The following is a 21,173-nucleotide window of genomic DNA, read 5'->3' on the forward strand; positions in this document are numbered from 1 at the left end:
TAAAAAGATCATCAAACTTGCTCCTTCTAATTATGCAAATATTCTGGCAAGCAGAATTGTGGCAAGAAATTATGGTGGAGCTCCTCCTACGGTTGGCCAATTCAGTGATCAAATGAGACAATTGGAGGATAGCATGACACGTGGTTCTTTGGTTTCGGCCACTGAAACTATGTCTGATGATATACAGAATTGCATAAGAGAGTTAAAGGATGAATTTAGAAAATCCATATCCCAATTGGCACAAAGGGATAATTCCAATTCTTCCTCCAGGTGGATGCAAGTTTCATCTGTGAGGAATACATGTCCTCCAAGGAGGTCATTCCAAAACAGATCAAATCAAAACAGACCACCAAGGCAATCATGTAGAACTATTTGGATAACTCTGCATGATCAGTTTGGTGAGAACATGAACTGGTGGGATGGCCAACCAACTTCTAATCTTTTCAGGAGACTGAGGGAACTGCAAAGTGGCAGAACCCGAGGTAGCAATACCAGAAGGGTAGCTGTTACTTCCACAGTTCCCCAGAGCAACTCTAGTAGCTCCAACAGCGGCTCCAGTTATAACATGCAAAGGTATAACACTGCACACTGTGCGCAATGCACATGTGGGCATGTTCCCCATAACTAGGGGTGCCCTGCCTCCCGCCAGGGGGAGGAGAGGGATAACAGAGATAATAGAATCTATTGGGATGTGTACATCCGGTGGCCTGGCACTTCACAATTTCGGAAGTACAGGGCCTTGGTTGACACAGGAGCTCAGTGCACCATAATGCCATCAAATTATCAGGGATCGGAGTCTATAACTATTCTGGGAGTCACTGGTGGATCTCAAGAGTTAAGTAAGTTGGAGGTTAATATAAGTTTAACTGGTAAACAATGGAGGAAGCATACAGTTGTGACCAGACCTGATGCACCTTGTATTTTGGGAATTGATTTTCTGAGAGAAGGGTGTTTCGAAGACCCTAGAGGCTACAAATGGGCTTTTGGAGTAGCTTCTATAGAAGTTGATGGACAAAAATTGAAGCTGTCTGTTAGACCTGAGCTTTCTGATGAATCTGCAGTTGTGGGACAACACAAGATACAGGACATTAAATTGGCGGTTGCTTCTCAGACTGTGCATCACAGACAATACAGAACCAACCGTGACTCTTTGTTGCCCATTCAGAATCTGATTCGTCAGCTGGAGAGTCAGAAAGTCGTCAGCAAAACTCATTCACCTTTCAACAGTCCAGTGCGGCCTGTGCGGAAGCAGAATGGAGACTGGCGTCTGACGGTCGACTACCGAGCCCTAAATGAAGTGACACCACCTATGAGTGCAGCAGTGCTAGACATGATGGAGCTACAGTATGAGCTGGAATCCAAAGAGGCCAAATGGTATGCTACCATAGACATTGCTAATGCATTTTTCTCTATTCCCATAGCAGAGGAATGCAGGCCTCAGTTTGCTTTCACCTGGAGAGGAATCCAGTACACTTTCAACAGATTGCCAATGGGCTGGATCCACAGCTCAAGCATCTGTCATGCAGTGATCCACGATTCTCTGGAGAAAGGCGGTGCTCCAGAACGCATCCAGTTCATCGATGATATCATCGTCTGGGGTAAAACTGCTGAGGAAGTCTTCAAGATAGGTAACAAAGTCATTGACATTCTTCTGGATGCAGGTTTCGCCATCAAGCGAGACAAGGTGAAAGTATCTACCACAGAAATTCAGTTTCTGGGAGTGCGGTGGCAGGATGGACGCCGACACATTCCAGTGGATGTGGTAAATAGAGTCTCTACCATGGCAAATCCCATGAACAAGCAGGACACCCTACGTTTCTTGGGGATAGTGGGACTTTGGAGACTGCACATTCCTGGATACGGCCAGATTGTGAAGCCTCTGTATGATGTGACTCGAAAGAGAAACAGTTTCCACTGCGGACCTGAACAACAAGCAGCCTTTGACCAGATAAAGTAAGAGGTAGTTCAAGCAATGGGTCTGGGACCTGTCCGAGATGGTCCAGACATTAAGAACATTTTGTACAAGGCTGCAAGTGACAATGGTCCAACCTGGTGCTTGTGGCAAACAGCTCCAGGTTGGACACGTGGACGACCTCTTGGTTTCTGGAGTCAAGGTTACAGAGGTTCAGAGGCCAATTATACTCCAACAGAGAAAGAAATTTTAGCTGCCTGTGAAGGAGTAAAAGCAGCTTCTGAAGTAATTGGAACTGAATCACAACTTCTCTTAGCTCCCAGATTACCAGTTTTGAATTGGATGTTCAAAGGCAAAGGCTCCACACCACATCATGCCACAGACTCAACCTGGTCTAAGTGGATGGCTCTGATAACACAGAGAGCTCAAATGGGAAATCTTGAAAGGCCTGGTCTGGTGGAGGTGATCTCAAGTTGGCTTGAAGGTACCAACTGTGCTAAACCTCCAGAGGAGAGAGTAACTCGTGCTGAGGAAGCTCCTCCTTACAATGACCTTTCTGATGATGAAAGGAAATATGCTTTGTTCACAGACGGTTCCTGTCGTCTTGTTGGAAAAAAGCGAAGGTGGAAGTCTGCAGTGTGGAGTCCAACACGCCGAGTTGCAGAGGAGAAAGATGGAGAAGGAGAATCCAGTCAATTTGCAGAGGTAAAAGCTGTCCAGCTAGCTCTTGACATAGCTGAACTTGAGAGATGGCCAAAGCTTTATCTCTACACCGACTCATAGATGGTAGCCAATGCTCTGTGGGGTTGGCTGAAGGACGGGAAGATGAACGGTTGGCAGAGGAAAGGCAAACCTATTCGGGCAGCTGATCGAATTGAGAGAATTCCAGTGAAGGTGAGACACATTGATGCTCACATTCCTAAGAGCAAAGCTACTGAGGAACAGCAACACAACCATCAGGCAGGTTTAGCTGCAAGAGTTTCTCAAGTGGACATGGACTCTGATCTTCATCTCGACTGGAAACACCGAGGTGAGATATTCTTAGCTCAGTGGGCTCATGATTCGTCAGGACATCAAGGCAGAGATGCAACATACCAATGGGCTCGTGACAGATCCATAGACATTTCCATGGATGCTATCACACAGGTCATCCATGACTGACATTTGTGCTGCTATTAAACAGGCAAAGCGAATTAAGCCCTTGTGGTATGGTGACAGATGGTCCAAGTACAAGTATGGTGAAGCTTGGCAGATTGACTACATCACTCTGCCACATTCTCGTTCTGGTAAGCAATACGTGCTTACTATGGTAGAGGCAAACACTGGATGGTTGGAAACTTATCCAGTTCCACATGCAACTGCACGCAGCACCATTCTCGGTCTGGAGAGACAGATCCTGTGGAGACATGGAACTCCAGAGAGGATTGAGTCAGACAACGGAACTCATTTCAAAAACAATCTTGCAAAGGGCACGGCATCAAGTCTTTCCTGACTTTCTTGGACTTTTGAATCTTCTACATCTGTGGATAGCCAGAATGGACTATGAACTTTACTTAAAGCTGTAAATATTGTTTTAGATTGGATGGATAGTACGAAGAGCCAATGAAATTGTTCAGAAGGGATGGATTGTGGCCGTTTGAGGCTGTGCCTTTGTGAAAGGGACAGTGCTGGAACACTCTGGCTGAATGTTTTGGAATAATAATGAAAACAATCAGATATTCTAAACGAATTTCATTGGTAGATTGGTAGAATGCAGCTTTAAGTTTTAGTTCAGTGTGAATTTTTGTCATTTCCTCTCTGTTCTCCCTTTCCAGACTGTCTGCTTCTGAGCAACTAGCCGGAGTTTTGACCTTGAATACCAGATAAGCACTAATCCTGCATGCGCTTGGAGGCCTAATAAGAATTCTCTTCCTTAATGTGGAGGGTTAGAGAGAAAGGCCTAGCCTTCTCCCCCCACAAAGAGAAGAAAAAGAAAATAACCACAGGTAGCCAGCCGGAGGAGCAAAAGGGAATGCTATATTTACAAGCAATTTTTAGGGAATGCAGGATATATATACACAATTTACACTATTTACAGTATTTAAAATATATACACAGAAATATATAGCAAAGTAAAAGAACAACAATAATACAGGAACAAAACTCCCTCCTCTGCTGAGGAGGGTTCCCCCCCTGTACCCCCTTCTCTCCCCTTTTTCCCCAAAGAGGGTTAGAAAGAGAGAAAAAGAGCAATTGTTAATTAAAGCAGAGTATGTTAGTAGGCCACACGCTTATCTGTCCAAGGTCAATCTGGCAGAGAGCCTAGAAGCGGATGAGCTGGAAAGGGAGGAGGGAAGAGTGAACTGAGGAAAGTCCCAGCTGCACTCAAAACTTAAAGTTGCATTCTACCAATCTACCAATGAAATTCGTTTTGACCTGTCTTTTGTTTACAAAACATTCAGCCAGTGTCCCAGTACTATCCTTTTCTTAAAGGCACAGCCTCAAATGGTCACACTTAATAACTGCCTTTTCTCTCTCTAACCCTTTTTGGGAAAAAAGGGAGGTAGGGGGAGAGAGGGGGATACAGGGGGGGAACCCTCCTCTGTCTGGAGGAGGGAGTTTTGTTCCTGTATTTGTCTTTGCTGTGTATTTCTGTATATATTGTAAATACCATATATACATATTATAGAATCATAGAATCAATAAGGTTGGAAAAGACCTCAAAGATCATCCAGTCCAACCTGTCACCCAACACCTCATGACCACTAAACCATGGCACCAAGTGTCACATCCAATCCCCTCTTGAACACCTCCAGGGATGGGGACTCCACCACCTCCCTGGGCAGCACATTCCAGTGGCTAACAACTCTCTCTGTGAAGAACTTTCTCCTCACCTCCAGCCTAAACTTCCCCTGGTGCCGTTTGAGACTCCAAGCCCTTTAGAATAGAATAGAATAAACCAGGTTGGAAGAGACCTTCAAGATCATCACGTCCAACCTATCACCCAACACCACCTAATCAACTAACCCATGTAACCAAGCACCCTGTCAAGTCTCCTCCTGAACACCTCCAGTGACGGCGACTCCACCACCTCCCCGGGCAGTCCATTCCAATGGGCAATCACTCTCTCTGTGTAAAACCTGTGTATATACAACCTGCATTCCATATTGCTTGTAAATATAGCATATCCTTTGCTTCTCCGACTGGGCTAGCTGTGTTTTCTTTCTTTGTGGGGGAGGGAAAGCTGGGCCTTCTCTCAACCTACCACAGGATCTTACTAATGTCTCTAAATATCTGAGGGGTGGGTGTCAAAAGGAAGGGGACAGGCTCTTTTCCGTGGCACCCAGTAATAGACAAGGAATAATGGATATAAGCTAGAACACAGAAGTTCCACCTCAACATGAGGAGAAACTATTTTTCTGTGAGGGTGATGGAGGCACTGGAACAGGCTGCCCTGAGAGGTTGTGCAGCCTCCTTCTCTGGAGACTTTCAAAGCCAACCTGGATACGTTTCTGTGTGGCTTGTTCTAGGTGATCCTGCTTTGGCAGGGGGGTTGGACCTGATGATCTCTCAAGTTCCTTCCAGCCCCTAGCATTCTGTGATTCTGTGATTCTTTGATGGCAGGAAGGTAAAAAATCAGGCTCACTAGAGATGAGCCTAGGGGTGGCATGTCAATGTTGGGGGCAAAATCAACAGTCCAGCTCAAGTGCATCTACACCAATGCACGCAGCACAGGAAACAAACAGGAAGATCTGGAAGCCATTATGCAGCAGGACAACTATGACTTAGTTGCCATCACAGAAACATGGTGACTGTCATGATTGGAGTGCTGCAATGGATGGCTAAGTACTTTTCAAAAAAGACAGGCCAGCAAGGCAAGGTGGTGGTATTGCTCTTTATGTGAGAGAGCAACTGGAATGTATTGAGCTCTGCCTAGGGGCGAAAGAAGGAGAAGGAGTTGAAAGTGTGTGTTTAAGAATTAAGGGACAGGATAATATGGGTGACATTGTAGTGGGTGTTTACTATAGGCCAGCTGATCAGGAAGAGAAAATTGATGAGGCCTTCTACAGACAGCTTAAAGTAACCTCATAATCCCATTCCCTGATTATCATGGGGGACTACAACCACCCTGATATTTTCTGGAAAGACAACACAGTGAGGCACAAAGAGTCCAGGAGGTTCCTGCAGTACATTGATAACTTCTTGACACAAGGTGGTGGAGGACTCTATGAGGAATGGTGTGCTGCTGGACCTTGTGCTAAGAAACAAATGAGGTCTGCTCATGGATGTGAAGATTTTAGTCTCAGATGCAGTGACCACAATATTGTGGAGTTCAGGATCACAAGAGGAAATAGCAGGGGTGTAAGTAGAATTGCAACTGTAGACTTCAAGAGAGACAACTTTGACATTAACAACAAAAGGAGGACTAGGGAGAATCTTCATCCCTTATTGGATGCAGGGAGAAACACAGTGGCAAGGAATGAGGAAAAGGCTAAGGTATTTGATGCCTTCTTTGTCTCACTCTTTAATAGCCTGATTAGTTGTTTGTTGGGTAGCCAGCTCCTCAAGCTGGAAGACAGAAATGGGAAACAGAAAGGGAAATGGTGAGTGACCTGCTGTTATGATCATAAAAAGGATATTAATATTCAATAAGTGGAACAATTAATACAAATATTAATAACTTTATTAATCATAAATAACCCCACAGAAAATATTTTAAAAAAACTATTTACTGGTTCAAAATATTCGGTTGTGGAACAGATATCTCACCAACAGGAACAAGTAACAATTTAAACAATATGAAAAAAAATCCAGAAACAGCAAACAGCACTTTAAACCATAAAGAAAAAAAAGGGAACATCGGCAACGAAGCTGGAGATTGCCCACAAGGGGGGGAAGGAACTCCAGAATTCCCTAGGGCAACAGACTTTCAATAGATGCTTATAGAAATCAGATTTCATAATTACTCACTGATCGTGGTATCCCTCGGTACACATGGGGATTGGTGTCTGCAGCTTGCTGCTAAGACACATTCAGGATTTATCCCTGAAAGCTTTCATAGTATCACAGTATAGCCAAGGCTGGAAGAGACCTCAAGGATCATCAAGTCCTACCTGTCACCACAGACCCATGACTAGACCATGGCACCAAGTGCCACGTCCAATCTCCTCTTGAACAACCCGAGGGATGGTGACTCCACCACCTCCCTGGGCAGCCCATTCCAATGATGAATGACTCTCCCTGTGAAGAACTTTCTCCTCTCCTCGAGCCTAAACTTTGCCTGGCGCAGCTTGAGACTGTGTCCCCTTGTTCTGGTGCTGGTTGCCTGGGAGAAGAGACCAACCCCTTCCTGGCCACAACCACCTTTCAGGTAGTTGTAGAGGGCAATGAGGTCACCCCTGAGCCTCCTCTTCTCCAGGCTAAACAATCCCAGCTCCCTCAGCCACTCCTCGTACGGCTTGTGCTCAAGGCCTCTCACCAGCCTCGTTGCCCTTCTCTGGACACGTTCTAGTGTCTCGATGTCCTTCCTAAACTGAGGGGCCCTGTTACAGTTTGAGCTGGGTGCCCCCCTGCAGTGTTTACTTCCTGTGTCCAGAAGTCCAGCCCAGGGGTGGACACAGGAAATTATGTAGTATTTCATACCACAATCCTTTGCACCACTATAAGATCCAGTGCGGAGTCTAGCACTATCTCTTTTCTTCCTCCTCCGTCAGCCGGTAACTGGGGGAGATGTCTCCTGGCTTTGGGCCCGGCTAGGCCCAAGGCCATGGGGGGATGGGCAGTCTCAGATCTGGCCAGCTGAGACTAGCCTAGCAATGGGAGGGGGAAGAAGGAGCCCTGGGGGTCTCGGGTGTACCCTCAGGTAGGGATGGGATCTCTCTGGGTCTGTTTGGGGATTTTTCTTTGTCACTGTGCTTTTGCTTTTCTGTAAAAGTTCACTGCTTTCTATTTAAACTTTCCATCACTTTTGCAATCCATTTGTCTGAGTGCAACCAAGCACCCTATCAAGTCTCCTCCTGAACACCTCCAATGATGGTGACTCCACCACCTCCTCAGGCAGACCATTCCAACGGGCAATCACTCTCTCTGTGTAAAACTTCCTCCTAACCTCCAGCCTAAACCTCCCCTGGCGCAGCCTGAGACTGTGTCTGCTTGTTCTTGTACTGGTTGACTGGCAGACGAGACCGAACTCTGCCTGCCTACAACCTCCCTTCAGGTAGTTGTAGAGAGCAATAAGGTCACCCCTGAGTCTCCTCCTCTCCAGGCTAAGCAACCCCAGCTCCCTCAGTCTCTCCTCACAGGGCTTGTGTTCCAAACCCCTCACCAACTTTGTTGCCCTTCTCTGGACTTGATCCAGCAAGTCAACACCCTTCCTAAATTGAGGGGCCCAGAATTGGACACAGTACTCAAGGTGCGGCCTAACCAGTGCAGTGGACAGGGGCAGAATGACCTTCCTGCTCCTGCTGGCCACACTGTTCTTGATGCAGGCCAGGATGCCATTGGCCCTCTTGGCTGCCTGCGCACACTGCAGGCTCATGTTCAGCCTGCCATCGACCAGTACCCCCAGGTCCCTCTCTACCTGGCTGCTCTCCAGCCACTCTGACCCCAGCCTGTAGCTCTGCATGGGGTTGTTGTGGCCAATGTGCAGAACCTGGAACTTGGATGTGTTCAATCTCATGTCGTTGGATTCTGCCCATCTGTCCAGCCTGTCGAGGTCCCTCTGCAAAGCTTCTCTACCCTCCAGCAGAACAACTCCTGACCCCAGCTTGGTGTTCTCAGCAAATTTACTGATGATGGACTCAATGCCCTCATCCAGATCATCAACAAAGATGTGAAAGAGCATGGGGCCCAGCACTGTGCAGTACAGTGCAGTGCAGTGCAGTACACTGCACTGTTTAGGCCACACATCGAGTCCTGTGTCCAGTTCTGGGCCCATCAGTTTAGGAAGGATGTTGACTTGCTGGAATGAGTCCAGAGAAGAGCAACAAAGTTGGTGAGGGGTTTGGAACACAAGCCCTATGAGGAAAGACTGAGGGAGCTGGGATTGCTCAGCCTGGAGAAGAGGAGACTCAGGGGTGACCTTATCACTCTCTACAACTACCTGAAGGGAGGTTGTGGACAGGCGGATGATGGTCTCTTCTCCCAGGCAGCCAGTACCAGAACAAGAGGACACAGTCTCAGGCTGCACCAGGGAAGGTTCAGGTTGGATGTTAGGAAGAAGTTCTATACAGAAAGAGTGATTGCCCATTGGAATGGGCTGCCCAAGGAGGTGGTGGAGTCGCCGTCATTGGAGGTGTTCAGGAGGAGACTTGATGGGGTACTTGGTGCCATGGGTTAGTTGTTTAGGTGGGTTGGATTGGTTGATGGGTTGGACACGATGATCTTGAAGGTCTCTCCCAACCTGATTTGGTTTATTCTAAACAGAATTGTTCGCCAGCTTCCAGTCTTCTGGGACACCTCCAGTGATCCAGGACTGTTGAAAAATGGTGGAGAGCGGCTTGGCCAGCTCATCTGCCAGCTCTCTCAGCACCCTAGGATGGATACCATCCGGTCCCATGGACTTGTGGGGATCTAAGCGGATGAGGAGAGCTCCAACTACCTGCTCCTGGAATATAGGGAAACTATGCAACTCCCTGGCTCCTTCTGCCAGCTCTGTAGGCCAGCTGTCTGGCAGACATTCAGTCCTGCTAGTAAAAATTGAGGCAAAGAAGGTGTAAAGTATCTCTGCCTTTTCCTCATCCTTTGTTACAACGTTCCCCTCTGTGTCCACCAAGGAGTGGAGGTTGTCCATGCCCTTCCTCTTGCTATTAATATATTTATAGAAGGACTTTTTGTTGTCCTTCACAGCAGAGGCCAGTTTAAGCTGCAAATGTGCTTTTGCCTCCCTAATTTTCTTCCTGCATGATTTAGCAACATCCTTAAACATTCCGTGGGTTGCCTCACCTTTCTTCCAAAGATGATACACACTCTTTTTTTCCCCTTAATTCTATTAAAAATTCATCACCCATCCAGGCTGGCCATCTGCCCCAGCAGCTCATCTCCCGGCACATTGGCACAGCCTGTTCCTGCGCCTTCAAGAGTTCTTCCTTGAAGGAGGTCCAGCCCACCTGGACCCCTTTATTTTTAAGGGCTTTATCCCAAGGAACCCTCTGAATTAGTTCCTTGAGTAACCTTAAATCTGTCCACCGGAAGTCCAGAGTGGTGATCTTCTTGCTACCCCTCTTATCTTCACCCAATACCGAGAATTCAATTATCACGTGGTCACTGGCCCCTAAACACCCTCCAACCGCTACATCACCCACCAGCCCTTCCCTATTGGTGAAGAGGAGGTCAAGCATAGCCTTACCCCTGGTAGGCTCACGCAGCACCTGGGATAAGAAGCTGTCCTTCATGCACTCTAAGAACCTCCTAGACTGCCTCCTCTCTGCTGTGTCGAGATCCCAGCAGATGTCAGGCAGGTTGAAGCCGCCCATGAGAACAAAGTCAGTCGATCTTGAGACAGCCTTAAGCTGCCTATAGAATGCCTCATCAACATCTTCCTCCTGGTTGGGTGGTCTATAACAGACTCCAATTAGGATGTCTTCCCTGCCGGTCTTCCCTCTAATTCTTACCCACTAGCACTCAACCTGATCGTCTCTAATCTCCATCTCAATGGCATCTAGTGCCTCCCTGATGTACAGGGCCACCCCTCCACCCCTTCTTCCTTGCCTTTCTCCCCTGAAGAGCCTGCAGCCATCAATTGCAGTGCTCCAGTCATGCGAGTCATCCCGCCATGTCTCTGTGATGGCAACTACATCAGAACTTACCTGCTGTAACAAGGCTTCCAGCTCCTCTTGTTTGTTACCCATGCTTCATGCATTAGTGTACATGCACTGCATCTGGGCTGCTGGTTTCACCTCTGACTCTAGCTTATCGCCCCCAGGCTCTTGCCTGAGGGGACTAGTTTCAGCCCCTTCCCCCTTCGAAGCTGTCCTCCATGCACTCTAAGAACCTCACAGACTGCCTCCTCTCTGCTATGTTGAGATCCCAGCAGATATCAGGCAGGTTGAAGTCGCCCATGAGAACAAGGTCAGGTGATCCTGAGACAGCCTTAAGCTGCCTGTAGAATGACTCATCAACATCGTCATCCTGTTTGGGTGGTCTATAACAGACTCTAACCAGGATGTCTGCCCTGCCGGTCTTCCCTCTAATTCTTACCCACAAGCATTCAACCCGATCGTCCCTAATCTCCAGCTCAATGGCATCTAGTGCCTTCCTGATGTACAGGGCCACTCCTCCACCCCTTCTTCCTTGCCTGTCTCTCCTGAAGAGCCTGTAGCCATCAATTGTAGCACTCCAGTCATGCGAGTCGTCTCACCACCTCTCTGTGATGGCAACTGCATAATAACTTTCCTGCTACAACAAGGCTTCCAGCTCCTCTTGTTTGTTACCCATGCTTCGTGCATTAGTGTACATGCACTGCAGCTGGGCTGCTGGTTTCACCCCTGACTCCAGCTTACCACCCTCAGACTCCTGTCTGGGGGGACTGGTTCCAGCGCCTTCCCCCTTTGAATCTAGTTTAAAGCCCTATCAATGGGACCTGCCAATTCCCTTCCTAGAATCTTTTTCCCTTTCAGGGATAGGCCATTCTCGTACAGTCTGATCTTTCCCCTCCTCTGGCACAGATGTACTCCACCTGGTGCCAGCTGGCCTGGTGCAGTAGAAAATTTTTCAAGATCGAAAAACCCAAAATTCTTTTGACTACACCAGCCTCTAAGCCACTTGTTGACTATAGCTGCTGACCTGGTCCTTCTTGTATTTCTTCCTGTAACTAAGGGTATACATGAAAAAATTATTTGTGCACCTGACCCCTCAACCAGATGCCCAGGGCCTTGAAGTCATTCTTGATAGCCCTGGGAGTTCTGGTTGCAACATCATCATTCCCTAACTGGGTAACTATTAAGGGATAGTAGTCAGAGGGCTGCACCAGACTAGGCAGCCTTCTGGTACCATCTCTAACTTGAGCTCCTGGGAGGCAAGAAACTTCCCTGTGAGTAGGGTCTGGCCAACATATGGGGCCTTCTGTTGCCCTCAGGAGGGAATCACCAATAACAATCACCCTCCTCTTTTTTGTAAGGGAGCAAGTCCTGATGCCGGGGGAAGGCTGTTTAACCTTAGGGTGTGTGACCGTTTGAGGCTGTCCCCTTAAGAAAGGGAATATGGTGGTCGGATGTTTGTAAATGAAAAGACGGATCTAAACTAATTTCATTGGTAGATTGGGAGGAAGCACCTTCTGAACTGGGAGTGCAGCAGAGCATCCTGGGCATTCCTGCACTTTTCTGGTCAGTCTGTCTTCCCCCCTCCTTGGGTGGCATGCAGCTTTCTGGGCTTTCGGCCAGACTCAGCCTTGGGAAGAGATAAAAACTTTCTAACACGTAACGGCCTAACTGCTTCTAATTAATCACTGCTCTTTTTTTTTCTCTTTTCTCTCTTTCTAACCCTCTCTGGGGAAAGGGGGAGAGAAGGGGGAGCAGAGGTGGGGAACCCCCCCAGCAGAGGGGGGAACTCTCATTTCTGTGCTACTTTGTTGTGTATTTCTGTATATATTGTAAATACTGTAAATTCTGTATATATTCCCCTGCATATCCTATATTGCTTTGTAAATATACAGCACCCACTGCTTTGCTAATTCAGCTGTGAGTTTTTGTTCCTTTCCCTTCAATTTTCTTTCCCTCTACTCACAGTGGGGGGGGAGGGGCCTGGCCTTTCCCCCAACCCTACGACAGGGTGTTTTGCCTTAGGCAGTTTAACCTTAGGCTGTTTTGCCTTAGGCTGTTTTGCTTCAGGGAAAATCCTAGATGGTGTGTCCTCTGGTATCAGAATCGCCTCACCCTCGACCTCCATTGCTCCATACTTGTTTTCCAAGGGCAGTGGGGAAGGTGAGGGGAGGCAAAGAGGTTTAACCTTGCATCTTTTGAGAGGAACCTGAGTCCATTCCCCTCTGCTTTTTGGATAACCAGTTTCTGCTGGGGGAGCCTGCAGAGCCTGGTTACTCAAATTCGTCTCTCTTCTACAATCTCTTACATCTCTAAGTCTAGCAACCTCGTCCTTCAGTCTGGCCACCAGGTTAGGCAGATAGTTGATCTGCTCACACCTAATGCCAGAGTTGTCCCCACTACCCTGCATCTCAAGTGCCAGTCTCCAGCACTCTCTGCAGCCAGATGCCTGGACACCTACCTCTTGCTTATGACAACTACCTACCTGCTTATATTCCCCCTCAGTCTGAGTTGAGACTGATTCTTTGAAGGAGTTATTGCGATGAGTTACCACCATGCCTAGCCCTGCCCACGGGACCTACTGGAGAAAGTTTTAGAAAAAGTGCGGCAGCGCGGGCATCTAGCCGCAGCCAAGGAAGAATACACGGACTGAAATGGAACCGCCCGCGAGTCGCCACTGGCATTTTAAAGAGCCGCCAGTGACGCAGGGAGCCCGAGTGATCCCAAGCAGCAAGCACGTGGAGAACAGCAAGCACCGATTCTAGCCGAGTGCTGAGATACCGAGCGGGTCCTGCCTTTCCCATAGGTTGAAAAGGAAAGCAGCTAGTCCTCTCCGAGGCTGCTGGTCGTGGTGTGTTCCCAAGCGAGCTTCCCGCTGAAACGGAACTGCCCGCTGTGACCGTTTGAGGCTGTGCCTTTAAGAAAGGGACAGTGCTGGGACACTCTGGCTGAATATTTTGTAAATAAAGACAGGTCTAAACGAATTTCATTGGTAGATTGGTAGAACGCAGTTTTAAGTTTTAGTGCAGTTAGAATTTTTTGTCAGTTAGCTTGTTCCTTTCCCTCTCCCTTCCAGCTTGCCTGCTTCTGGGCACCTAGCCAGAGCGACCTTGGATAAGATAAGCACTAATCCTGCAATTAATTTGCATGAGGCCTACTAAAATCATTTATCCTTAATAACTGCCTTTTTCTCTCTCTAACTCTTTTGGGAAAAAAGGGAGGTAGGGGGTAGAGCGGGGTACAGGAGGGGAACCCTCTTCTGTTTGGAGGAGGGAATTTCATTCCTGTATTCTTTTTTATTCCTTGCTGTATATTTCTGTATATATATTGTAAATATGGTATATGTTGTGTATATCTAACCTGCATTTTCACATTGCTTGCAAATATAGCATCCCTTTCGGTTCTCCGACTGAGTTAGCTGTGGGGTTTTTTTTCCCCTTTGTGTGGGAGGGAACGCTAGGCCTTCTCTCTCAACCCACTACACCCGCGAGGTGCCGCCAGCTTTTAAAAGAACCGCCGGTGATGCAGGGAGCCCGAGTGATCCCGAGCAGCAAGCACGTGGAGAACGGCAAGCGCTGATTCTAGCCGAGTGCTGAGATACCGAGCAGGTCCTGCTGTTCTCGTAGGTTGAAAAGGAAAGCAGCTAGTCCTCTCCGAGGCTGCTGGTCACAGTATGTTCCCGAGCGAGCTTCCCGCTGAAACGGACTTATATTTCTCTATGATTATGTGAAAGGAGGTTGTAGAGAGGTGCGTGTTGGTCTCTTACAAGTCACAAGTTCTTTGTATTCAAGCAACCATGACAGTCCGCTCCTAGACCAGGATGTTATGGCTTAGACACCGCTTGGGTGCCTACACCTGTGCAAACTCAAGGCAGTTACTGTCATCTTCAAAACTGAGCCTGCACAAACAAATGTGGGGGTGCTCACTGTTTTGCAATGATGATAATGCTATGCACAGACACCCTGTAAGGGACCAGAAAGATATATATGGCTCAACAGCATTGGGAGAATCATTTGGGATAATCGTTTGGTATATGGGAGTTTGGCACTTGGTTCCTTGGGGTCAAATAAGGGGCTTTGAACTCAGGAGACCCCCTGGTGGACCCTGGTGACTCCCTGGTGGTGAAGGTGGCAGAAACACCTGGAGACAGGGGCAGGTTTGAAAGACCTGGAGATGGCTTTAGGTGCATGCTCTGCTGACCAATCAGGGCAGATGGCTGCTGCTTGGCAGCAAGGTGTGAAACTATAAAAGACTGCTTAGAGAACAGCTTAGGAGACTGCCTGGGGGCTGCTTGGGAAACTGCTTGAGGGGCTGCTTGGGGGGCTGCATGGGGAACTGCTTGGGATCTGTCTGCTAGGAGAAGGGGCGGTTACTACCTGCCTGCCTGCCTTGAGAAGCTGCTGCCTGATGTATCTGCACTGCCAGTGTGACTGTTTTAGGCTGTGCCTTTAAGAAAGGGACAGTGCTGGAACACTCTGGCTGAATATTTTGAAAACATTCAGATATTCTAAAGGAATTTCATTGGTAGATTGGTAGAATACAACTTTAAGTTTTAGTTCAGTTTGAGTCTCACTCTGTTCCAGTCTGTTTTGCCTTTCCAGCCTATCTGCTTCTGAGCAACTAGCCGGAGTTGACCTTGGATAACAGATAAGAACTAATCTCTGCATGCGCTTTGAGGCCTAACAAAATTTCATCCTTATTAATTACCTTTTCTCTCTCTCTAGCCCTTTGTGGGAAAAAAGGGAGGTAGGAGGAGAGAGGGGGTACAGAGGGGGAACCCTCCTCTGTCCAGAGGAGGGAGTTTTGTTCTGATTATTTTTCTTTGCTGTGTATTTCTGTATATATATTGTAAATACTGTATATTGTGTATATATATAACCTGCATTTCATTTTGCTTTCTTTGTGGGGGAGGGAGAACTGAACCTTCTCTCACCATCACAGCCAGCCTGCCTGTACCTGCCTGCGTTGCCTTCCTCCCTGCCCTGGCATGCACCTGACAGAAGGAAAAGCTGTTGCAGAGAGGGACAGACAGCTGCCATCCCATCTGACCCAGCTCCTGCCCCCTGTTTGCGTCATCACTGCTCAACCACTGCATTTTAGGCACTTAACTCCATTTGAGCCTTAATTCTGTTCCCGAGAATGTAAAGTTAGTCACATTAAAGGTTCAATTGGGCATTAACCAGGATTTAAGCTCAGCTGCACCCAGTACCAGCTGGAATGCAAGGGGGTTTAACTTCTGCCAAATCATCCACCATTGGACCATGACACACACCCCAAGCACTCAGCTAAACTGGGGTCCCAATGCACGTGATGCCATCACATGAGCAGTGAGGGATCTGCCCTGCTGTGGGACTACCTTTACTAATCACCCCTAAGTGGGGAATGAAGGGGAATTCAGGAATAAAAGGCAGCACCATGAACTGTTGGTGTTCATTCACAACTAGGAAGCATACTGGATGTCACTGGAACTCAGAGTGGTGATTCTTTTCTCCTCTTGCCTCTGAATTTACCTCACTCTTCACTCTCACTCTCTCTGGCATGTACTAGTTTGCCTGCTTTAAGAACCACCGTATGATCAAAGCGATCTGCACAAACTTGTAATTAATAAAATGACAAACATTCCAGACATTTCAGTGTCAGTTTGCCTCTCCTTACTCCTTAGGTATCACTAAAGAGGCTCCGGTGTGTATTTGGTTTGGCTGAGCTGGAGTTAATTCTCCCCAGAGTATCTTTCTAGTGCTGGGCTGCTCCCCGTCAATCTTGAAAGGTCCTGGAAAACAGGCAAGGTACCTGAGGACTGGAGGAAAGCCAGTGTCACTCCAGTCTTCAAAAAGGGCAAGAAGGAAGACCCAGGAAACTACAGGTCTGTCAGCCTCACCTCCATCCCTGGAAAGATGATAGAACAGCTTATTCTAGTCATCATCTCAAAAAATGTGGAGGAAATGAAGTAGTCACCTTGAATTCACCAAGGGGAAATCATGTCTGACTAATCTGGTAGCTTTTTACAAGGGAATGACTGAATGGAAATATGAAGGGAAGGCAATGGACATTGTCTACCTTGACTTCATCAAGGCTTTCGACACTGTCTCCCACAGATTCCTCATAGGCAAGCTTATGAAGTGTGGGGTGGATCAAAAACTGGCTGAAAGGTAGAGTTCAGAGGGTTGTGGTCAGTAGCACAGAGTCTAGTTGTAGGTCTGTAACAAGTGGTGTTCCCCAAGGGTCAGTACTTGGTCCAGCCCTGTGCAATATATTCAACAAGTTCAACAAGGGCAGGTGTAGAGTCCTGCACCTGGGGAGGAATAACCCCATGGATCAGTACAAGTTAGGGGCTGACTTGCTGGAAAATAGCTCTGTGGAAAAAGGCTTGGGAGTCCTGGTGGATAACAGGATGAGCATGAGCCAGTAATGTGCCCTTGTAGCCAAGGAGGCCAATGGCATCCTGCAGCGCATCAAGAAGAGTGTGGTCATCAGGTCAACGGAGGTTCTCCTCCCCCTCTAATCTGCCCTGGTGAGGCCTCATCTAGAGTACTGTGTCCAATTGTGGGGTCCCCAGTTCAAGAAGCACAGAGAACTGCTTGAGAGGATACAGCAAAGAGCTAAAAAGATGATTAGGGGACTAGAACATCTCTCTTATGAAGAAAGGCTGAGGGACTTGGGGCTTTTTAGCCTAGAGAAGACTGAGGGGGGATCTTATCAATACTTAAAGGGTGTACTCCACCAGAGAAGTGGTGGAGTCTCCATCTCTGGAGGCATTCAAAACTCATGTAGATGCCATCTTGTGCAACCTGCTCTAGGTGAACCTGCTGTGGCAGGGGGGTTAGACTAGATGATCTCGAGAGGTCCCTTCCAACCCCTATCATTCTGTGATTCTGTATTCCATAGTGCTAGAGGAGATATCCACACTGCAGTCTGTGTTAGACCCATACTGGAATAATAGTTAGATATTTCCTGAAGGAACCATGGTGCACAGAGAACCCATTCCAGTGCAGTTTTTCTGACAGGATTGTCTCCCCTGGAAGCATTCATGCTGGAACATATTTTCCTGACAGGAACTGTTACCTTTAGAGAACTCACACTAGATCAGGAGGAAAGTAAGTACAAGAGGGAAGGAGCAACAGAGAGCAACCATTATGTATGGACTGTAAACTCCCATGCACCACTCTGGAGGTAGTGGGTGTTAGAGGAGTCTGGAGTGAAGTTGAGCATGGGAACGAGGGAGGAAAGGTGTTATTTTAATGTTTCTCTTCCTGTTTATTACCATCTGAATCTATTTTAATTGACAATAAATTATTTTTCTATTTACTATTGGGTGTAAAAAGGAAAATATAAGTTCTAAATGATCCATTGAAGAGATAATGGACTTAAGCTAGTAAACAATCTTTCTCTTTTTTTGCTTCTTTGGCTCTGGCTGATGCTTCTCCTAGCTTTACTGACCTTGACTACATTGCTTTGTTGTGACTGGTATTAACAACAACTCTGCTCTTTCTCTTGTCCCTTTTGTGTACAGGGGGATAAGGAGGGGGCAGGGGAGGGGAGAAGGTGTTGCAGCTCCCCTGTTTTTTGGCCAGGAGGGTTCTTGTGCTGTTTATTAATTGTAAATACCTGTAAATATTGTGAATAGAATAGAATAGAATTAACCAGTTTGAAAAAGACTTTTGAGATATCAAGTCCAGCCTATCACCCAACACCATCTTTTCAACTACTATATATTTTGTACATATTCATTGCATTTCATTGTAGATTGTAGTTTTGCTTGTAAATACAGCTTCATTTGCTTCCAACTAGGCTGGGCTGGCAAATTTGACGTTAGGGGGAATTTTAAACCCACCACAGCAACCTTCCAAGCCAAACCATTCTATGATTCGATGAATTAAGCTAGGCTAAATTAACATAGAACTGAGTTGAGCACTTAAGTTAAATGCCTGAAAAACATGTAACTTAGCATCATGACTTAATATGCCCCATAAAATCTTTATGCTAAAAAATATACAACCTATTTAGATATTTAAATAAGTGTATACCAACATGATACAGAAAAATCTAGCCACCCTCAAGTACAAAAGGCAACCCACCTCTGACAGTCTTCCCATCATACACTCCTTTTTCTGAGCGGTTGAAAAAGAACAAGAGAAATTAAATTTTAACTCTACCTGTCTCTAGACAAATAAATGCTTATCTTTGCCTTGTAAGGAGATAGACAAGACTGAATAGCAAATAGTTGGTAGAAGGTATTAGAGTAGCTTTGCATCAGGTGTTGTGTTTGGGAAATAGGTAATACTAATTCAAATGTTAATCACAGAAGATATCTCTGCCAGACAAATTGCTTTGGATTGATGCATGTTGTATATCATAATGGTAGAACTTCATACCGAAAAGATTATTTTACCATTTAGCTTATTTTAGTGTTCACCCACCAGAGATGCAGCCAGATGCAACATCTAGCTGTTAGACACTAAGGTCAACCATGTCTAAGCTATTACTTCTATCTACTCACGTTTACTCATAGCAGCATTTAGCTGCTACTATTTAAAAATTCAGTAGAGATAAAAATACATGCTATGAATGTAAAGGATAAGTAAGTACCCTTCACACAAATAGTAGCTGCCTTATAGAAGTACTTCAGTATGGTTTTTATTAAAAATAAAATTAAAAAAAAAGGTGAAAATCCTTAAAACAACTAAAGTTGTAATAAATTCTAGAGTACATGTGCCCGATTTTTTGGCTTACAATCTCTTGTCTCTGAAATATAAATTACAGAATTGTACTGACAAGATAATTTCAATCAGAGGAACATTAAAAATGATGTTTAGAACTTTACCAATGGTGCATTCTCTTCACTGTCCTCCCAAAAGAATTACAGTCTGACTCTACACACATATACTGAATACTACTCCCCATGATTTTCAAGAACAAAAGAACTGGAACAATACAGATACATTTCTGGAATGGTATTTTCAGTTATTGAAAACTATCGGAAAGATATTATAAACTTACTTGTGGGAAGTTCTTTTCTTCATCATGCTTGCAGAGACTCCTGCATGACCTACAATATAAATGATGGAATTATTGAACAATAAAGTGTTTATACACAATGTCAAAAAGCTATCTTACAGAAAACTTCTCTTTTTCGAGTAAAAAAAAATGTAAACATGATTGACCAATGATCTCCTACAATGGAGGCTCTGAGGAGACGGGCAAAGACTATGTACGAATGAAGCTAAGTGAAGAAGGATAGTGACTGATGACAACTGTTACAAAAAGCTGAACTTAACACAAAGGAGACAGGATGTAGTCTTTGTTCTAGATAAATGGTTACAACAGCCATCAAATAGCTGTGTAACTGCCCTTGAGTTGATAACAATAAGCAGCAAATATATATCTTCCTTAGTTAGTGAGGACAAAATGAGTGGATATAGACACGGCTGGGCCAAATTTGAGTATAAAATCTCAGTATAGAGCCAAAACTGAGTATAAAGACTTAATATGGCATATACAGTATAAAAACTGTACAACTAACAGAAAGAACTTTGAAGAGAGAAACACGCCTGAGCTGTTTTCAACTTGCATATTCCTTCTCAATGACTGGACATGCCCAGCATTGTGATGGAGACTAATAATGAGAATCGCATTTGTATTGTAATTCAACTGTATATTGTAACTGCTATACTATGCTAAATGTAACTTGTACTGTGATTTAAGTAAATTGCCGTATCATTCTGCTAAATCAAAGCCCTGTGTAATGTCAAATAACTTTTAAAAAATCAACTTAGTATTAAACATTAAACCCTCTACATATGGAATACCTAAAGGAACCCTGTCAGAGAGTATTGGACATATGCATGTTATCAATAAACAACTCCCTCATGTATCTGTAGAAGCCTATTCAGAATTTAATCTATGGATGTTTAAGATTTGCACTAACAGAGAAATACAAATACTTAACTGAGGTTTCTCTATAGATTCAAACAAATTATTTTACATTATGTGCATGTTCCAAGCATACATTTGGCATATGTATTTTGAAAATTACTATTCATAACAGCAGTAGTGTCACACACTGAAAGTGCAATTAACCTTAAAAGTTCTCATAAATAATTTAACCTTTGGATTTTCAGATGGAGAAATAAAGAGGACATATATTGAGTGACAGAAATTACAGAACTAAAATAAGACTATATACTTGTACTGAATTCATGTAAGGATGCACTTCCAGTTTTAACAGCAGATGGAATTTTAGTTTTCAAAAATGAGGTCCCCTAGGCAAATAGCTATAGTAAAGATTTTATTTGCAATTTTTGACTATTAAAAGACCAAGTATATAGAACTTCCCTTTGAACATGTTTACAAGAACTATCATCTAGAAATTAAAATAAAATATAGCTTAAAACGTCTGAATAAAAATCCATAAGACTTGACTGCAACCACAAAACATTCTCATATCATTAGCCACTCCTTAGTTCTATGAGGAAAAAAGTTAACAAACACACTTCTTAAAAAAAAAAAAAAATCCGTTCTCACAGAGT

At 45.4% G+C, this 21,173-nt stretch overlaps 1 protein-coding gene across 3 annotated transcripts in view; it reads right to left on the reverse strand.

Moving 5' to 3' along the window:
- Positions 1 to 21,173, reverse strand: part of SPIN1 (spindlin 1) — a 271,264-nt gene that overhangs the window by 93,910 nt on the left and 156,181 nt on the right. For all 3 annotated transcript variants that reach the window (XM_068155424.1, XM_068155425.1, XM_068155427.1), the window contains one exon: positions 19,645 to 19,693. In XM_068155424.1, coding sequence (XP_068011525.1) covers positions 19,645 to 19,693 — 49 coding nt within the window. The remainder of the gene's footprint in view (positions 1 to 19,644; positions 19,694 to 21,173) is intronic.

The sequence above is a fragment of the Melanerpes formicivorus genome, unplaced genomic scaffold (genome assembly GCF_026170545.1).
Source record: "Melanerpes formicivorus ecotype bairdi unplaced genomic scaffold, bMelFor1.0.p_v2 SCAF_31, whole genome shotgun sequence".
In the NCBI taxonomy this organism is placed as follows: Eukaryota; Metazoa; Chordata; class Aves; order Piciformes; family Picidae; genus Melanerpes; species Melanerpes formicivorus.